Raw genomic sequence first — 20,348 nt, forward strand, 5'->3', positions numbered from 1 at the left:
TTTCTTTCTTTTTTTTTTATAACATTACTCTGATCCCAATGTAAGTAGCTAAAGCACTTGTGTTATGGAAAATCAGAAGTAACGACGGTACCACAAACACCCAGACCCAAGACAACACAGATGGTAATCTACACCGACTCAGCCGGGAATCGAACCCAGGACCTCGGAGTGGCGTACCCATGAAAACCGGTGTACACACCACTCGACCGCGGAGGTCGTCACTATCGTAATTGAGCGATTAGACAGTTAATCTTCAATATAAAATACCTGTGTATAGTTTTTCAGCGACGGGACGGTTCTCATCATTCGTATCAGATTTCAAACGGGACAGCTTCTCCTTTTTCTTCAACTCTTTCTTTTCTCGTTTCGATAGTTTTCGTTTGAAGTTTTGATCAGCTTTTTCGTTCACAGTTGATAACGGAAGCTGAAAAAGAGTTACTAATGAGTTTCTTGCCGGTTCTTCTCGGTAGAATCTACTTTCCGAACCGGTGGTAGCTTCACTTAATTGTTAAATGACGACTCAAAAGTGCGTGTAAAGCCTACTTGAATAAAGTTTATTTTGATTTTATTTGTAACGAAAATACTTATCAGTCAAATCACTTTCTTACAGTACGTCTTTCTAATGCTTGCTCAAGACCTCTAATGTTAAATCAATAATGGTACTAAAATATATCAATGTTTAAATTTAAAATATAATGGATTTCTAACGATGTGATAAAAGTTGAACTGCCATATTTTTACGAACATTTTATCGCCTCACTTAGTAACTATGAACGTTTAGTCTATCACATAGTAATATCACGTGCGAGAAAAGGTCAGATTCACACATATTCATCCGGACAAACTAGTCATTTTCATTATTATCTTAATGAAATAAAGTACAACTCACAACAAGGACTATATTTCTGTACATGCAACACTCTCTGTTAAATTACAAAACTTGTTTTTTAATTAGTTCCTCAAGTATTGTTTATTTAAAATCCTTTATTAATCTCTTATTGACTCAGATCATAATGAAGCTATGGCTACGAGGTTCTAGCTCAATTGAGAATATTGTCATTTTATATATGAAATGTCAATCAACATGAACATTTTACACAGAGCAGAGATTGATGACACTGTTTCTTATAATTAGATATTGACATTAATGATAAAAAATATTATAATATTAATCTTAACGTATAAAAATCAATTTACTAAAAGAAGTTACAACTTAGCATAATTATTTCAAATTTCAAATAACTGATGAACAAAAATGTTTGTACCTAATTGGTGTGTAAGTATTTACGCTGCGTCCATTAGTAAGGTATAGTTAAGTTTCTTACGTAAACGAAAAGCATTGATTGAAATTTGAACCATGAACATTGAAACGTTTACTTAAAAATAGTAACAGCGTGTTAAATTCGTTTCATTTTAGAAACATTTCACTTTAAAACAATATCTTTCTAAATAACAATCAGCTAACGAGTATAATAAAACTACACTTGCCTCGGTTAATACATAAGTATGTAAAATAATACACGCTAGTTTACAAAGTTAAAAAGTTGTATAAAAATATATCACTCTGATAATAGTGTGAAAACCTATATGTAGCTTGTTAAAAGAAAAGTGAAAAATATTTTCTCGTTAGCTGACGATTTTGGAATCTGGAGCTTCCGTTAGCGAAAATATATAGACTGACCTTGACAGATTACGTCAAGCCGTCATATTTGTTTATATTGTTCGAAACTTTTTAATGATCGGACTTTATGGTCTACAAACCCTGCGAAATTTATTATTTATACATATATAAAATGACATCATTATCCTTCGTTTGCTCTAATCCAATTTATTTTAATTATTATTAGCGGCTGTCGAGTTATAATAAGACTTCAAGGAAAAAGTTTTGATAGAATTTCATGGTCAGTTTAACGACAATCTTCCTCGGGAATATTTTAGGTGACGCTGAGTGCTTATAGTATTTTTAGCTACGCCTAACAAAATAATAAATCGATTTGAATAATACCAAACTTTAGAAGGGAAGAACCTATTCTATAATTAAAACCCATACCATCGAAATGTTCATGTAATTATGGAGATTGTCAAGGGTATTTGAAGTATTTGAAAGTGCAATGTGTCAATTACCTCATTGTTCGTAAGGCACTTGAGTAGGAACCGGCCCTCGCGGTCGTCCGCGTGCCAGTTGAGCTGCACGAGTAGGGGCTTCTCGTGCGGCTCCAGCTTGCGCTCGTCGTCCGGCCCGTGCGTCTCCCACAGCGAGTACGAGCCCAGCGACAGCATGCGCATGTCCGGACGGAACTTCTCGATTAACGTTTCTGCAGATAAACGACAATAACAACAGGATTAATCTCATATGAAAAATATATGTTTGGTTGGTATTCGTATTCCAATGTTTGTTTGTAGTCTTTTAATAGTACACAGGAAAATGGCATCACTCTTCTTTCAGTTTGTTTGCTATTATTCGGATCCGGTTAGTTTTTTACCATTTTCAAAATTTTAGAAAGTGGTATAAATTAAAAGAGTGGTAAAATGGTATCAGGGAAAAAATAATAATATAAATCTTTTAAACGTTTTTTTTGTTAATAACAATTTATTTTTACGATTTGCACGTTTGCTAACTTGCTTAAATTAATAACACTATAACTGGTTTAATATATGTTTCCTTAATTTTCTGTTGAAGATTGAGATTGATCTTCTAAGATTCTATCCTGATGGAGCTTTAAATATAACTATATCGTGTAAGTCAATTAGGAATATCGTAAGATATCTTTTCATGTGTAGAATATTACAATATAGTCAGCTATTTTATTTTAGCCTTGCGTGTATAGTTCATTTCTGTAAAGAATATTTGCACTTACCAATAACATCACTAACAGTGGCATCTGAGGCGACACGAATGCACTTAGTCGCTATCTTCTGACCCGAATCTTGAAAGTAGAAACGCATAACACCATGGAACTCCAAGTTCTGTAACACAAACAATACACATTTTTTATTTGAAATTGACAATGACATTACATTATCTGAAACTACATATCGCCTACTACTTCTTTTGCGTCTTAGAGGTTGTCGTCAGTTGGTATAAAATAATGCGGACGAATTTATAACCTCCTCATTTTTAAGTCGGTTAAAAAGTAGCTTAGTCCTTGGGGTTCAAGCCAACGTACCAAATTTACGCAGTATTTTGGCCGTGAAAGCGTTGCATTCAGAAAGAGTTACAGTTGCATTTATAATATAAATATCATTAAATATATCAGTACATATAGAAGTATTGAATAGTCACCATGTAGGTGCTCCGTGATTCTGGTAAAGTCACTACTAACTATGTGGAGCTCCTAAGAGATAAGGAAGGAAATTACAGTTTACACCATTCATCGATCAAGAATTTAACGGCTCAACCATACGACTGGCGAGGATCCAATCCAGCAACAAAAGCATTCCCAAAGACGTGACGTCAGACAAGCGTCCGGCTGTAAAAGTCTGCCAAATCGGTTTTTTATGCAGTTAACTCGCTGCGCAAACCCTAAATAATAATTATATCCTCTTATATCATGGACATTATTTGACGTTTAGTGTATGTGCATACACTTTTAACGGTTTCGCGATATTTATATACTAGCGACCCAGTCCGGTTTCGCATGGGTGCAATGCTGATACTTAATATATGTACTACAGAATTTGTTTATTAACGACATCATATTAGAAACATCTAAAATTATCAATGTTTCCTTACTATATTGTCTATGTTTGTCACTTTATCTATTAAAAATAACCGCCTCGTAATCCGTTACACAGTATTAATTTGCAGACATATGGATATAGGGACACCAAAAGCGAGTTTGTTTTATACTATGTAGTGATTAAACTAATATTAACATTTTTGAAAATTTGACATCGTTTCGTGGATTTAGATCTGTCTTTTGTAAGATATTAGTCACAATCGACCTTAAAATCTCTGGTTAATTATGAGAATTACAAGAGTAACTATTCCTGGATTATTGTACCGATACAATAATCGTTTTTATTAACACAGTGTCATCAGATGATATGTCAAATTAATATAGTTTGTTATCATAAACGTTGCGGTTAAATTACGCTATTTATCAAGGAGTGCTCGATAATATTATAAAACATTTCAGCTTAGAGTTATAGGTGTGATAATATGTTTTATTTATCGCTTATATAGATGTTAAATGTATTTATTGATTGTTATTTGTCGATTATGACTTACTAGCTATATGCAGCGATTTTCGATGCGTGAAATTAATATTTTCGTAAAGTTTAAGTTAAATAAGTTTTAATATATTCAATTTATTTTATTCAAATTAAGGCTCAAGTTGAAGCTTAGTTAATCACGCCACCGCAGCAATAAAAACTGCGAATACCCCAATATAGGTTAGGTTTATTTTTCTATTTTTTATAATAAATAAAACTTTTATAATAAACAAGTTTTTTTTTGCTGCGGTAGTGTTAATTTTTTAGTACTCGAAAGGTTTCTTGGAATACTCCTACTACTCCAAACATACAAAAAAAACGACAGCCAGTTTTTTTATTATTTGTAAATATATAATTCAGCACACACATGTTGTTAGTTTCGCAATGATTTGGTGAGTACACATAGTGTTTACAGTTAAAATGTCATTGGATCCGACAGAAGAGTCATCTACGTCACATAAAAGGAATTTTTACAACATAGTCCCTTTGTTATGAAACCTGTAACCGAGCGACAAAGTAAACAATGAAAACTAAGGTAGCCCCACAATACGCGAGCGGAAGAGTTCGTATCTCGACCGTTCTTGGTACGATAAGGCATGCTGACAAACTTTTATCTACGCAAACTTTTTATTATCATATTACTCACGTTTATAAATATCATGCGATAACAACAAATTACATGTAAATTACTACATATTTTTAATATTTCGATATTATTGTACAACAACAAAATATATTCGATCGATCAAATGCTAGCCCTTATTCCATATACAAATATATTTACAAGATAACATACTTTTGTTTTGTTTCATATATGCCTTTTTATCTGTAGTCATATTATTCAGTAATTCCCTTTTTTGAAATTACTATCCCTAGCATAACCAGTCCATCATTTATTTCTTTCCAACGTATCTTTTTAAGCCTAAGCCTTAAATGGCTGTGAATAAAATTTTGCTTCAAAATAGTGATCACTACCTGCTCCGCAAGGTTTTATCCGCGTTAAACGTTACTGCTCCGCCCCCGTAGATCATAGCGTGTTAAAAAAACAATTTTTTACTAAATACATAGGCGGATGGGCAAATTAAACACCTAAGTGATCACCATCGCTCAAAGACTTTTGGCGAAAAGTATATTAACTATATATCATCACCAATACTAACAAACTTAAGAAATAAGTCTGATTTGATTTGAGCCAAGATTGGCGCATTCAAACCAACAATCTTTTACGTTTTAGTAGATTGATAGATTAGTAGATTGTTTACTTATTGAATAACTGAAGTACATAAGAATTTTAAATATTTTTATCAATGAATTCCAAAACAAAGCGAGCGAGCAAATATATACACATACAACGTTAGTAAATATTTCTATAAAGCAGTCTCGTAGTCTCGTAGTCTCGTAGTCTCGTATCGCTTACCTCGTTGGGCTCACTGAGTTCGAACAAGTCGAGGCGGTTGGCGTTCCACTGTTGGATCATGTTGCGGAGCGCCTCGCGATCCAACATCCGCTTGTCCGCCGCGTCCATCCTGTCACCGCATCAAGCACTGCCTGGAAAACATAGTGCAATTATTTATCATTTGATATATGTATGCATTACTCTACAAATACCACTACATTCATGGGACTTCTATATTTTTATATATATAAAATACCTTTATAAATATGTACCTAGTACAAATCAGTGAGAATAATAAATAATGTTTTGTCAAATTAAACGTCTACAATAGACGTCAAAACTATTAAAACCGATTGTAACAATCAAACTCAAAGAGTATGTAAATTTTATATACGCAAAATATAAAAATCTAAATTAATAACACAACACATTTAACTATATAATATTATTAGCAGAGTATATAATTGCTCCAATATTATTTTAGTTAAGTCTGCCGCACCTAGGTGTAGACATACCTACAGATAATGAACGAAATAATTTAGATAAATACGATAACGCGTTATTTTCATTCAATATATATTGAATTTACCATTAAGGAACGCCATTTCGACAAAACAAACGCTTCAGATTATGTTAAAACGTAACCATACAGACGAACATTTTGATTAACACATTATGAAAATACACTCTTGTTTATTTATATAAGACATTTTAATGTGATCCGACAAATTTTCAGCTTCTATAGAAACGCTAACAATATAAAACACTGATACGATGTTAAACGGATATATTATATCACATGGTAAGTGGTCATCACCGACCACAGTCATAGGCGTTGTCAGAAATATTAACTAATCCTTACATCGCATATGTACCACCAACCTTGGGAACTTAGATTTTATGTCCCTCGTACCTGTAGTTACCCTGGATTACTCAGTCTTCAGACCAGAACACAACAATACTAAGTATTGGTGTTTGGCATAGACTATCTGATTAGTGGGTTTGCCCTACCATCAAGAAACGAATAATCAGCAACTAACATAAAACAATAGCAAATTAAGCCGAAATGGTCCAATGATTTCAATTATGGATACTTTTCGAAAGTAACGGTTACGAAATTCCGACCGAGATACGGAATGACAGCAGAACTTTTCAAGCGCTAAATTTGCCATAACAATAATTAGAATCAGAAACGGCACAATGAACCAAGGCACGTCTCATTACTAAATTCCTTCCTAAAGAAATAGCGTATTTTAGTAGCCATATGTCATATGTATACATGTGTGTGCGTAATATGTTAAACCAGCAAGATCTCGGCATATATTAGATGAAAGCAATATTTGTAATTAATTTGAATTTAATAATTTGGAACAGTACCTAATCAGTTGTTTTTGGAATCGGTTCCGATTTCCGGTTAGGTCAGTATAGTTATTATAATTAACTGTTTTACAATTAACGACAATACATCAAGAGGTTATCCCAAAAATTAGCACACGTATAATTACATAACTCATTTATCCACTAAATCAAATTGAAGAATTTTCTTTGACTTGTTTTGTTATATAATAATATTATCAAAACATTGAGAGAATAGCTGACACTACAAAATCCCTGACCGATGATACTAAGCGTTATCAGTTTCTTTTATCTTAGTGTATCAATAGCAGTGAAAATAAGAAAATACTACAAGTGGGCGGTAACTGGCATTCGTCATGAGCAGGCGCACGGCGCACCTACACGCGTGTTTGTATTTATAACGTAAACATATGGCCCGTTGGAATAGAATATGGACCGAACGAACATCGACGCCGTAAATTGCTCGCCTCTTGTAAATATTGGGAAAATGTTGCCGCAAATTCCTAAACGATATTAACATTCCCTTTCATTCGAATACAATACGAGGTGAGCTATTCAATAGCTGCCTTCACTAACATTTTCAAGAGCTATTGTTTTACTCTATTTGTTATTATATCTCATCATACATATAAAGCATTATTCAATTAACTAAAATGCAGGTGTCATTTACAAGTAAACATTAACAGCATGTCGTCCAAAAATAATTAAACTATTTAATTATCAGCTTCACACGAGTGCAATGCTGGTACTAAATATAGTAGAGTCTAAATTATTGTTATACTTGTTTTATTTGTTACAATGTTTATTGACAATATTGTCCATATATTTTATGCAAAAACTTTGCTCTCGAATCCCTCTATCTATTAAAAAAACTGCACCAAAATCCGTTGCGGAAATTTACAGATATAAGCATACATAGGCACAGCCAGCAATAAGTGACTTTGTTTTAAACTATATAATGTCTTAAATAATAACTTCTTTTACTTTAATATCTACAATTTCATTAAATTTCTATTATAATTAAATGAAATTTATAACGTTCACCTTGAGCCTAATATAACCATGTTAGTTTGTTATCAACGTTTGAAGTCATTGGTTGTATTAACAAATAATATTTTGGTTACTTGGAAACGTGTTTGTTTCACTTTTATCCGTTGGCCGGTACCGGTAGTAATCGTAGCCAGCGTTGTTATGGTTAAAGCCGCTTCCGCTATTCGACTCCCTACGATGTACGAGCGAACATACGTGTTCAATTAGTTAAATATTCGTTAGACTCAACAGTTCATACATTATAGCTCAATGAAAGTAAATCTTGATAAATAACAAAATTTATTATAACTGCGTGTCGAATGAATATAAATTCAGTCTCAAGCTATGTAACTGAGCGTGAGTGGATATCAGCTGTGATTTATTCATATACGTAATTTTTTTCTTAGACGATGAAACTACACACAAACATTGTTTAATACACTTGCATTCAAATACACCGAACATAACGCATTATCAATTTCCAGCGATAAATGCAGATTATTCATCAAGATGATTGTGATAGCAAATTACTATATTTGAAATTTTTAGGAACAAGTCGTATTGGCTAATACTGGCACAATGGAAATATTAAGGAATACAAGAAACTGTAAAAATAAAAATTAATGAACATAAAAAGACGTTAAGTTTTAACGATTACACCTGCCGGCACATACAGTAACGACTAGTACGTTGATCTGTGCTACAAGTTTTTCGTACTTATTATCTTTATTATTTATAATATATTTATACAGCGTGTTATTTCTTTTCAAGCTATTATTCCCACGATAAAATTGACTGGAAGAGATCCTTTTGAAATAAAACGCAAATGCACACGTAGCATAACACAATAGCATTAAAGAAAACGTCAGCCTAATAAATTAACTGTACCGTTTACGAATGTCTTGTTGTTGTTTATTAATTATTAAATGCATATAACTTACAAAATAAAATGCTTCATTGTCTTAAGTCTTATTGTTACTGAAGCACCCACTACAAAGTACTACAAAGTTATACGGGATAACAGGGATATGACGGAAAGGTAAGCAGCTGGTGACATAATAATTTATTTCTATTATATATTCTGTTGTACATGTTATAAATAATAAAAGTGTCAAGTATTATTTACGCGTTCTATTTTAAAATAGTATCTACTTTTGCAATAGGCAAGAAGTTGTCAATCGTGTCGGAAGTTCACGCTTGGCCGCCGACCTTGTTCCTTCTCATAAGTATATTAATTCCATATACACTATGTTACATATTGACAAATAAACACGTAGAAAATGTTAACTGGACAGAATCAATTACTGCAATACAAGATATTTTTATTTCTTATATTAATCTACTTAATTAAGATTTATAACGACTTACTCACGAGTGGATTTTTGTATCACTTGTTCTAAGAGAAATCAATAACATTTTAATTATTAAAATGTATGTTATTGTATAGGAATTTTCAGAGGATTTCGTCTTGAATATTGAGCTTGAGTGCAGAATATTGTTCAAAAAATTACGTTTTAAATATATTTTTCAGATAACATAACCAAATACACTGTATTAATATATTAATACGAGTTCAAAATAAAATAGAACCAATTAAATTACAAAGTATCATTCGATAAATACTTTGGCCCGATAATGCAAACAAAAAAATCATTGATGAATTGTCAATTTCCGATTTTCTCACATCACACATCACATCATCAGCCCGTTTTTGTCCACTGCTGGACATAGGCCTCTCCAAGTGCACGTCAGTGTGGTCTTTCTCCGGCTACTCGCATCCAGCTCCTGCCTACCGCCTTTCGTATATCATCTACCGTACCTATCCTATCTACTCTACCGTGCCAATGTTCTCATTACCATTTATCAATTTACAAAAAAAATATAATCCATTATCATATTTACGTTAAATTCATGTGTAGAACTATTTGATAAGCCATAAAAATGATGATTGGAGAAAGAGTTGTATTGGATGATGAGTAGAGCTAATCTATAAAAAAAAAAGCCAAAACTCACGCACAGAAAAACGATCGTGAAATGTCAAAAAGCTGTATGCGCTAGATTCCAACATAATCGTAACATTTAAAGGATACACGCAAAAAAAAAGTACGTTATTTTAGTCGTTTTTTTCATATCACGAATGATATATACAAGTTGAGTTGATACAGAATAAGCCTGCAGGTAAGCATTCAAATAATAAATACATATGATCATTGGAAAGAGGCTTAAGCGCCTAAATGGTATTATGTGAAATTATATTTTAAGTTAAGTTAGTAAGTCTCAATTTTCAAAAGCACCATATGTGAAAATTTTGCACATTGGTCGATTATTACACGGGGTATACAAATATCTACACAAATAATTCGTAATATTGTGAACTGAAACACATATTAATTTAAACAATTTAAAACACATGTACATAATGTAATGATAAGACGAAGAACAATACCTAAAAGAATAAAGGCTGAATTTTATTGTCCTAAACAACTATAGAAGAATTACTAAAAAGGTTATAATAATAATATTTAAAAGAAGATTTATTACTGCAGCAACGCTATTTTTCATTATGACATTTAATGCTACTTTTATAAATATCCTCATCAGTATGACCTTTTCTTTTTCATTTCCATTTAATAACTCGACATTTAACAATCAACAGAAGCGCAATTCGAACCGGAGCGACGAAATTAAAATTATTTCTTCTGAGCCGACTTTCAATTGAACGTGTTAAATTATTTAACACTTAGATTGATTTTATAAACTTTAACAACATTCAGTACGTATACACATCTTTGTCTGTATTTAATCACATTTAAAAAAAAATGTTGTGTGTCAGAAATGAAAATAACGCGATTTATGAACGTCGACGTAAACGTGGCTTTAAGCGTATCGTGGGAACGAATTAAGTTTAGTAATGAAGGGGTGCAAAAACTGTGAACTGAGCACCGACCCCCGCAGCAAGTGCATAGGGGCGTAACAAGTGGACGTATCGCAACATTACACCGACCCTTGGAACCAAAACACTTCACCGTACCATTGGTATTTTAAAAATGTTCACTACAAAAATGTGCTTACAATTTTAATGTAGCTAGTAACTTCAAAGATATTCTTATCGTTTTGAGGAAATTTAAAATACTACAGAAATTGTTTGCTCACGACATCACATTAGAAACATCTAAAATTGACAGTGTTTCTTTACTATATTATGCATGTACTACTACTATAAGATTTAAGCATACATAGGGACAGTCAGCGGTAAGCGGCTATCTTTGTGACAAGAGGGTACAGATTTGTTTTATACTATGTAATGATAATTATTTATTGACGAATTTCCTTTTACGTTGCCAGTCAATAATATGTATATTGACAATGGCAAATCAAAAGGAAATTCGTACTTTTGTTGTTTAATCATAAATCTAAGCTATATGTGGTTCGATTAAGTGAGCTCACACAAATGTGATGTAACGAGTACCATAGCACGTAGAGCCGTTGGACCTGCGCCTGAACTCTTTCCGGTCGTGTCTGATTATGACAGTGCGCCTGTCAGCGGACATGCTGCTTGTGCAATATATTTTCTGCGTAGTTGGCTAATCTCCGTTAAGAACGGCTGCCTTGTCTATCAGGAAGATGTATGCAACAGGCTTATATTTTCGATACATTTTTATCACTAAAATTAGACATTTTTTTGGCAATAGGAGTATTTATTGTGCTAGTTATTATATTTTTCTTTTTCGTTTATTCAAACACTGTTAAATATCTTTTCGATACACGAACACCGATCCAAATTGCAAAGTTCACAAACAATTTCAAATCTAAATCGAATAATATGATAAATACGACTAAACACTATTGTGAACATTAAACTACTTATAATTTTAATTTATACAATATCTTGTGTGACTGTCCATAAGAGATGAATATAATATGATTTTGCATCGTTAGGGAAAAACAAAGACCAAGATTTTTCTATCCGTCTTCATTGACATCTTTTCAGCCTATAATTACAACCTATCATAATGTTAACGTTTAGTATCGATTGACACAGTAGTTTTTGCGTGAATCTACAAAAACAGACAAAAAGTCTTACCTGTATAAATATTACGATGACTATTATAATTTTGTTTTCTTATGTTGTCGTGGGTCATTTATTGATTTTGTATTTTACTTACATTTTCATCTCTCGTAATCTAATAGATGTCATCCATCACACAATACACTTTTTCTTAGCTCTAACTTTGCCTTAAACATCCATCATCTTCATCTATTTTAACATTAACACATATTACCTATACCAATAGTCCGATAACCATCTTTTAAAATCAGAGTGTAACGCTTTTTAATATATACGAATAAAACGTATGAAATACTTAATGATAAAATTGTCTTATTATATGGTAATAGCCGGGTCATCCTAGCGGTTTCTTCATGCACAGCGAATCTTGTGACAAGTCACAAACGCACACACGTAAACGATACGTACGACTGTGTTCGTCTAAATCGTGTTACGGGAATCGTGAAACTTGATGTCTGCGATTCGTACGACGATCGCATGATGCGAGCGGTGTGAAATAATTATGAGAACAAGAGCCCTGTGTGAAGACTCCCATGTAGGTTATGTAACTGATTACTGTTATAGAATCACGTAATACAAATGTATGCAGCGTAGTGCACTCTGTAATTGTCGCCGATGCATCCAACCCACGCCTTATCTAAGACGCGTCCGAACGTTATAAAACCTGCTCTCACAGTTGCATTAACGCTTTGTTGCCCTTGTTGCCTGGGGTCAACAAGTTTTTAGAGCACCATTTATAATCTAATGGTACCATCTTTGATGTGTACAGCGACATTGTAAACCGAGTAAGATAATTCCAAATTTCCAATGCGTATTAATAAAAATTAGCTTATAACCTATAGAATAGAGGTCGCAATGTATATTACACAAATGGAATGCAATAGCATGGAGCTAAAGGTAGGATATGACTCATATAGAAGGCACGCTAGTAGTCGAGTCGACAGAGTACTTCACTAAATACCCTTTAAATTCAAATTCATTTTACAAAGCCCTTAATAAATTAAACGCTTTAAAACAGGATCATTTTGTTTTATTATACTGTTAACGATTTCTTTTTTTTTGAATTCCATACGTGAAACGTTTCTTAAATGTTTTAACCATAATAAACATACCCACAATACATTAGGAGATAAAGGCGTAACTTACGTTTTTAACATATTTCAAAGTTAAGAAGTAAAATAATTTGATAGGATTGTGTACATTTGAAACTATACAGAGCGACCCCTTTTGCAAATGACCATTAAAAATATTATCCCGGGTAGGTATCGCTAACACGGTTTTTTATTTACATTCTAGTGCACCTGTCACAAGATACATGCACAATGCACATTCCATTACTCGATAGATTTAAATTACTGCTTACATTTCGCTCTATCGTATGTTCGTACATAAGGTGTTTTATTCGTATCTGATCAAGATTATCTTGAATCGTTAAAATACTCCCGTGTACAAACAATTATCACTTTGTTTAGTATACAATTCATCGACAGCTAAACATGTTTATCGGTGTTTTATATGTTTCTTATTATTAAAAATTCGATAACAATTTGAAACAATTTATTTAATAACAATGTGCACTAGCTGTGACAAAATACGAAGTAATTAATTTAATTTATAATCTACGGTTCAACTGTTTATTTGTCATAAACATTCTTAAATATCTTAAAACAAAATTGTACAATTTGTGTCCTAAATTTCGAGGAAATAACCAGAAATTGATAGCAAATCTAATCTGTTTCAGTAAAAAAAAATCTCGCAAATGTAACTTTATATTTAGAGAGTTGTTGGCAAAGTGATAGTAGGGCAGCAGTTGTTAGCAGTCGGGTTTCGTTCCGGTGCGTCAGTGAGAGCTTCGCGACTTGGCGTGCCACCGCCACGTCTGGCCACTTAACTCTCGAATCCGAACTACGGACTTACAATGAGAACGAGACGCTACAAACTTCGGCTTTTGTCCGCGATCTACGAATGACCGTGACCGATTGACGACAATGTTAAACGTAAACTACCATACTATGCATAACTTATTTACATATTTACAAAACAAAGTAAGAAGAAATATCTGAGAAAATTTACCGAACAATTTGATCTATAACTTAGCAAATATTAAAAGTAAACAACATTATCCTTCACGACATTTTAGACGGGGTAATAATAAAAACGTAATGATTGAGTCGGGATATCGACCACAGGTTTATGGGGTGATCGGAGCCAGGCACCAAAGCGTGCAGCAGCGTATTGTCTCACGCATTTGTCCATAAAAACTCCAATACCACAGTAAGTTGATACTGAAATTATTTTGCCGATGAAAATCATAGAATATTTTTAACCGTAATCAAAATCCAGTCCAGGCAAAAAAATCATTTAAATAGTAATTTAAGCTGGCTCGACACACATACATTATATCGGAAATATTCTTATAAGTATCGGTACAAAAAAAGTCTGATATATCCCCAAGACACATTCGATATTAGAGTTATTCGGTTTATTAGTATTTCGTATTCGACCGACTCCCTAATTACTTTTTTTATGAACACAACAATTTTGATTTTTATATTCTCTTAATTTTTGACCTTTTTATAAAAACCCATTATTCTTTACTCGTTGAATAAGCTTAAGCAAAAAAGTGTTTTAAGAATGGGATGCCAAATGACTTTTTGGATTTAAGTAATCTCTGTTCATGTTTTCATTTCAACACGTCTTTGTGTGGAAAATTCTATTCTTAATCAATTTAATTATATTATTATCAGTTAGCAATCAATTAAAGAGATTTCACTTTATTGCTGTAATACTACAAGGTAATGGGTAGTCCGACCTAAAAAGGAAATTAGGCAAATTTAAATTTCGTCAGAATCGAAATCCAGTGAAGTTAAAAGATAAAATCGGACAATACAAATCTTACGTCAGTGATGTTCAGAATTGAAATACATACTATTACAAGCTATTGTTCAACAGAACTGTTGGGCCTCGGTGATCTGCTAAATATGTTTTACGGGCGATTATTAGTATTGAGAAAAGGGATGCAGACTATATAATCCAATTGCACTATGATGAAATAACAGAACGAGCACGTTCGTAAATCATAACTCTGTACGTTCAAAAACGAAGGTTATAATGTTAAACAATGATTGAGCACACACCGTGAAACGATCGTGTTTTTATTATTAATTAAAATATGTTTGCGCGACATCATCCATCCAGCCATAATATCAAACCAAAACATACCTGAGAGTTAATTAATCGAAAGGATTGTAAATATTTATACAAAATATAATACTACGAATACTATACCAAAGAATCACATGTTTTTCGAGTGCTTCTTGCACATAAGATTCGTTTGCAAATAAGATCCTTATATCAATACACACCGATTATATATTCACATACACATATACATATACATACGATTATCCAAAATCAATTTAAAAACCTTTAATGGGTATTTTTTAATTGCTCAGCAAAACTCGTATAGTTACTCGTGTATTCTAACGTTACTTTAAATAATTTTCCAAGACTATAAGCTCGGTGACACTGTGATACTGGTGGTAATAGAAGACTTAATTGAACAGAGATCCAACCACAGAAAAAACCTGTAATCGATTGCCAAGTTCTATTTACCGTACGCCTTGAGCTACATGGAATGCTTGGAATGTTGGAATCGATAAATGCACTATTAGATTATGGCTCGTAAGTGAGAAGACTTCTCACAACTGTTACCGCTATAGGGTATCTACATTTTTTAATTATTTCTAAACAATCACTCAATTCAATGTAAACCTTTTCGTTGAATATAGTATTATAGATTATTTTATTATTACTAAACTAATGTAAAACATTATACATTAAAAAATGGCTTTATTACAACATTCTATACCATAAATGTACTTTTTAAATGTGTGTTAAAACATTGACATGACTTAATGACCATTTATTTTCTCGCTTTAAAATATAATCTACATTTAAAACCGGTGGCCGAGGTAGTTTAACAGCAGTGGAAGAAAATAAAAGTGTTTAATTTATGTTAATGTATTATAATTTTAACTTAAATAAATGCAGTTTTTTTTTGTACAAGCAACCTCTATTGCTTTTCTCGATGTTTGTAACGTAATAAGAGTCGATTCATAATACCCGACACACCAGTCAGCGAGTAAGCTAGACGCGTTCCACTTGCAGACTAATTGAATTAGAAGCAATCGGCCCTGATGATGGTACTATACCTCTATTGTATACCTTTCGGCTTTCAACGCTCATTTCTTTGTTCCGCTTAATGTATACAATGTATCACTTCGAAACCCCATTATTAATAATAGTATTAAGATTCAGCCGTTTACGTTTTAACGGTGATACTTCTTTCGATACATAATATTTATTGTTTCTTAATAAACTGCAAAATTCCACAAATTCATATACTTTGTAGTGTTTCTCAGAACTTTTATAATAAAGTTCTCTTGTTTTTTAACGGAAGTCTTCATAAGTAAAACTAAACATTTAATACAGAAAGAAAGTGGTAACTTCAAACCCACGTCAGCCGCAAGCATTTCGTTGATAGAAATGTCCCTCACGTAGAAACTGCCGTGAGAAAGTAAAAAGACGCAATCAACGAGAGAAAAGCGCACGGCGCCGACATAGCAGCAGCTTAATGGTTTGATTAAAAATTCAGGACATCCAACCAGCTTTGACCCACTAGCATACGATTAATGCGCGAATTGCAGCAAATATACATCAAGTTGTCAAATTTATACATTAAAAAAATATATTATATCGAGTAAAGAGTACAAATTACGGACGCGAATCGATAAAATTTCTAATGACATATAAATACCCCAAATGCATTATAACACCTGCGAAAGTACAGTTGAAAACATTTAAAAAAACAACCTTAAAAAATTGTCGGTAATTAACCTAAAGAAACACGTAGATAGTCAAAATACTTACGCTACTGGAATTTGTCGAATATTATCTGGAGAACAGCAAATGGTGTAGAAGTTATTTACACCATACTATCTGAAACAAGTTAATATTTGAATTATCATATCATTCGATGAACAAATTAACAGTGCGTTAATAGTGTCAGTCATCAGCGCAGTTGCAGTAATGGCCTTAATTGATAATAACCGACATTGCAGGCCAGTGTTACGTATCCCATGATAAATTCTTTTGACCTGAGTACCAAGTATCGAATTCAATGAGTGATGTTCATTTTTTTCTTAATATGGTGTCGAAAATGTTAGCGTTAAGTAGTGCTAGTGTGAAAAAGTTCTTGCTTCTTTTTGTGTGTTTTTCTAACGTGATATCTTCATCAATAATTATGAGGCGATTTTATTGACTCATATTTTATTTACTAGACACTCCCTAGACACAACAAAAGCAATAGATTGGAAGTCTTAATATGTACTTTACTTGAGTACATTTCGCTATCACACAAAAAGTAATAAGGTACCTAATTATTTCATTTTAGTGTCATTGACATTTCGTACGAATTACGATTACATGTTATCTATTGTTTTCGTAAGAACATAATATTTATTACACTTATTTAAATACATCTTATGTAGTTCATTTTTTGTTTTATTTTAAGCAATTTAATAATTTTTTCTAAAGCAGAATTCACTACATAGATCTAAGTCCAATACCTATACATAGTATCTACGATAAAGTTCGCACAATAGATATTACCGGCCTTAGCACACCTGAGTCATTGAGGCAACGACCGAATGGACAAATCGTTGTTGCTCAATATTAAATTCATCGATCATAACATTGGAATCAACGCATTTTTTCTCATGTGGGAAGTTCATCGCGTATATACTGATCTTAAATAACAAACTCCTGCAAATAGTAATTAATGCATTGTTTAAAATACATATTTAAAGGACTTCGACGAACGTGAATAATGTCATAAACTATGTACTGTGGGGTCTTAAAATTTGAAAAAATATTTGCTACTTATTCAACTTACTTCATATTTATAATGGCAACGGAAATGCCTTCGTATAAAACACTGCTTCACTAACGTTTATTTTTTTAAATGTACCTCGTGTAATGAAAACGGGTTTCTCAATACTTAACTAAAGATACAATTATAATAAATTTTATACTTGGATTATATATGTTAGTGATTTTACGCTTCGTAAATGTTCCTTATGGTTAAGAAAAGAAGGCAGTTAATCCAACTGTTTACGTTATGTCACGCACTGCAGAAATCCCTTACAAAGCCAATTAGAATGCAAAACACAGCTTAGGGCGCGCGTACGTATAGTCATTCAATACAATGCTACACGACCGATGGATCACGGCACGTGTCATGACTCAAGACCAATGAAACTTATGTGGGCCTTACAATTACCATACAAAATATTATAACAGTGGTATCCATTGTCAGTCAGTCTGTTCTTGTTCAAATATTACAGTGAAACCCATTGGTTTCACCGTCATTACATAAAACGTAATTGTTTATAATGTTCTCATCATTTTAAATATTATAAATTATTATATCGCGGAATGTAATCAAAAGAAATTGAATTTCCCTGCGATAAATTTTAAATTACATTTCCGTCTCATTTACGGCTGCAAATTCGATCTTTGAGGGTTGTGGCGTTAAGTCAGATAGCCTACAACCAAAATAAAATCCAACGTAAAAATATTTTTAAACCAAAAATGACAAAAGTGTAGGTAAATTGCGAATGAAAAACTTTTTAAAATAACTTCAGGCTGTTTTGTTTTCCGCAATATAGATGGGGTGTCGACATTTCAAAATATATGAAGTCGATCATTTTTATTACCAAAATTTTGTTAGGAACGTCTAATAGAAATGGATTTTTTAAATATTTCGATAAATGTTGTACATCGACAATAACAAAATCTCTGTTCTTTCACTCAATGTAAAACGTTGAGTACATATCTGATATATGTTTACTCCAGTAACCTTGATGACATTGATAAGTATGTTATTCTGGTTTACAATATCCAATATTTTTTTAATATTTAAATAATCGAACACTAACAATTTTTACTTGATTTTTGATTATATGACACAATAATACGGTTTCATTTTTATAACCTCGTTCATCAATTAACCCCAATAATTCCCTTTATCGCATTGCCAGTGACTTCAAATGAGGGTGACGACTACCTACCACTTATCTAACAAAAATGTAACAAAAATACACACATTCTAAAATACGTCCTAACTACAACAAACAAACAAGTTTTTATAAACAAAAGATTGAGCCATATCAAATAATTAAAACAGAATGGATATATATGGTGTTTTTCACATTTTTAAAGAAGTTCATAGATGTTTAGAATCCAAATAATTTTGGAATTATTAGATGTGTTTTAAAATTGAAATACTGAAAACCTTTAGTACTAATGCAAAAACATGTTTTCATAATTTTAGTACTGTTGCCATAGAGCTATGTAACATACATAAAACATTCTTTACCTTTTTATATTACTTTAGCTATTTTAGAACCTTTTTCTCATATAAGTGGAGGTACAGTAAATATAAAAATTCATAAGTTTTAATATAATTATTTTTAACTATAATCACAAACTCATTGATTAATAGTATATAAATCAAAATGTATGTTCAACTAAGCTAAATAGTAATCCCTCATCCTCCTAAATCCTCATTAAAAAATATATATTTAAATTTAAGAATCAATTACAAATAATGGTTAGATTGTTCTTTAAAAAAAAATAATTTATATATATTAATTTATATTTATTACTGTCGTAACTTCAGTTACTTTCAATTTGCATCAAGGACTATGAGATTTTCTTTCTGTGAGAAAATATTTTAGTTACAGCTACAGATTATTATTTCCTTAAGTAGAATTATCCAAAATAGATACAAAATTTGTAATATATAATATATATAATAAATGAAATATATATACCGTAAGTAAGTAGCAGGCATAATTAAAAAATATATATATACTATTTTCTATACAAGTGTGTCATATTAATATAAACTTTTAAAACAAAGGTAGTTTGTTACGAAGTATTTAGAACGTTAAATATTGGTAAAACCTAACAACAACTTTTTAACTAACCTAAATTGATCTAATATTATTTTTCTCTATCTTTCAAGTTATATACTAAATCGCATATATTTTAAGACAGACCAGTGGTCTTATATATTTTGAAAAAAAAAAATAATCAAAAAAAATTTATATTTGGTATATGTTTTGGACACTGAGGTAAAATGTATTTGAAAGTTTATATGCAGCAACCACCTACCAAATAAAAAGTCACATTGATGCATCCAGCTCAAATTGGATG

The 20,348-nt window shown here is 32.0% G+C and overlaps 1 protein-coding gene across 4 annotated transcripts in view; it reads right to left on the bottom strand.

Annotated features, from left to right (window-relative positions):
* Positions 1–20,348, bottom strand: part of LOC124530608 (afadin) — a 65,730-nt gene that overhangs the window by 44,785 nt on the left and 597 nt on the right. For 3 of the 4 annotated variants that reach the window (XM_047104841.1, XM_047104839.1, XM_047104847.1), the window contains exons 2-6: positions 16,998–17,066; positions 5,633–5,763; positions 2,859–2,967; positions 2,125–2,315; positions 268–424 (exon numbers count right to left, since the gene is read on the bottom strand). In XM_047104841.1, the coding sequence (XP_046960797.1) occupies positions 268–424; positions 2,125–2,315; positions 2,859–2,967; positions 5,633–5,740 (565 nt within the window). In that variant the 5' untranslated portion in view covers positions 5,741–5,763; positions 16,998–17,066. The remainder of the gene's footprint in view (positions 1–267; positions 425–2,124; positions 2,316–2,858; positions 2,968–5,632; positions 5,764–16,997; positions 17,067–20,348) is intronic. The other variant, XM_047104840.1, reaches the window with a different exon arrangement.

The sequence above is a fragment of the Vanessa cardui genome, chromosome 6, assembly GCF_905220365.1.
Source record: "Vanessa cardui chromosome 6, ilVanCard2.1, whole genome shotgun sequence".
Taxonomy (NCBI): Eukaryota; Metazoa; Arthropoda; class Insecta; order Lepidoptera; family Nymphalidae; genus Vanessa; species Vanessa cardui.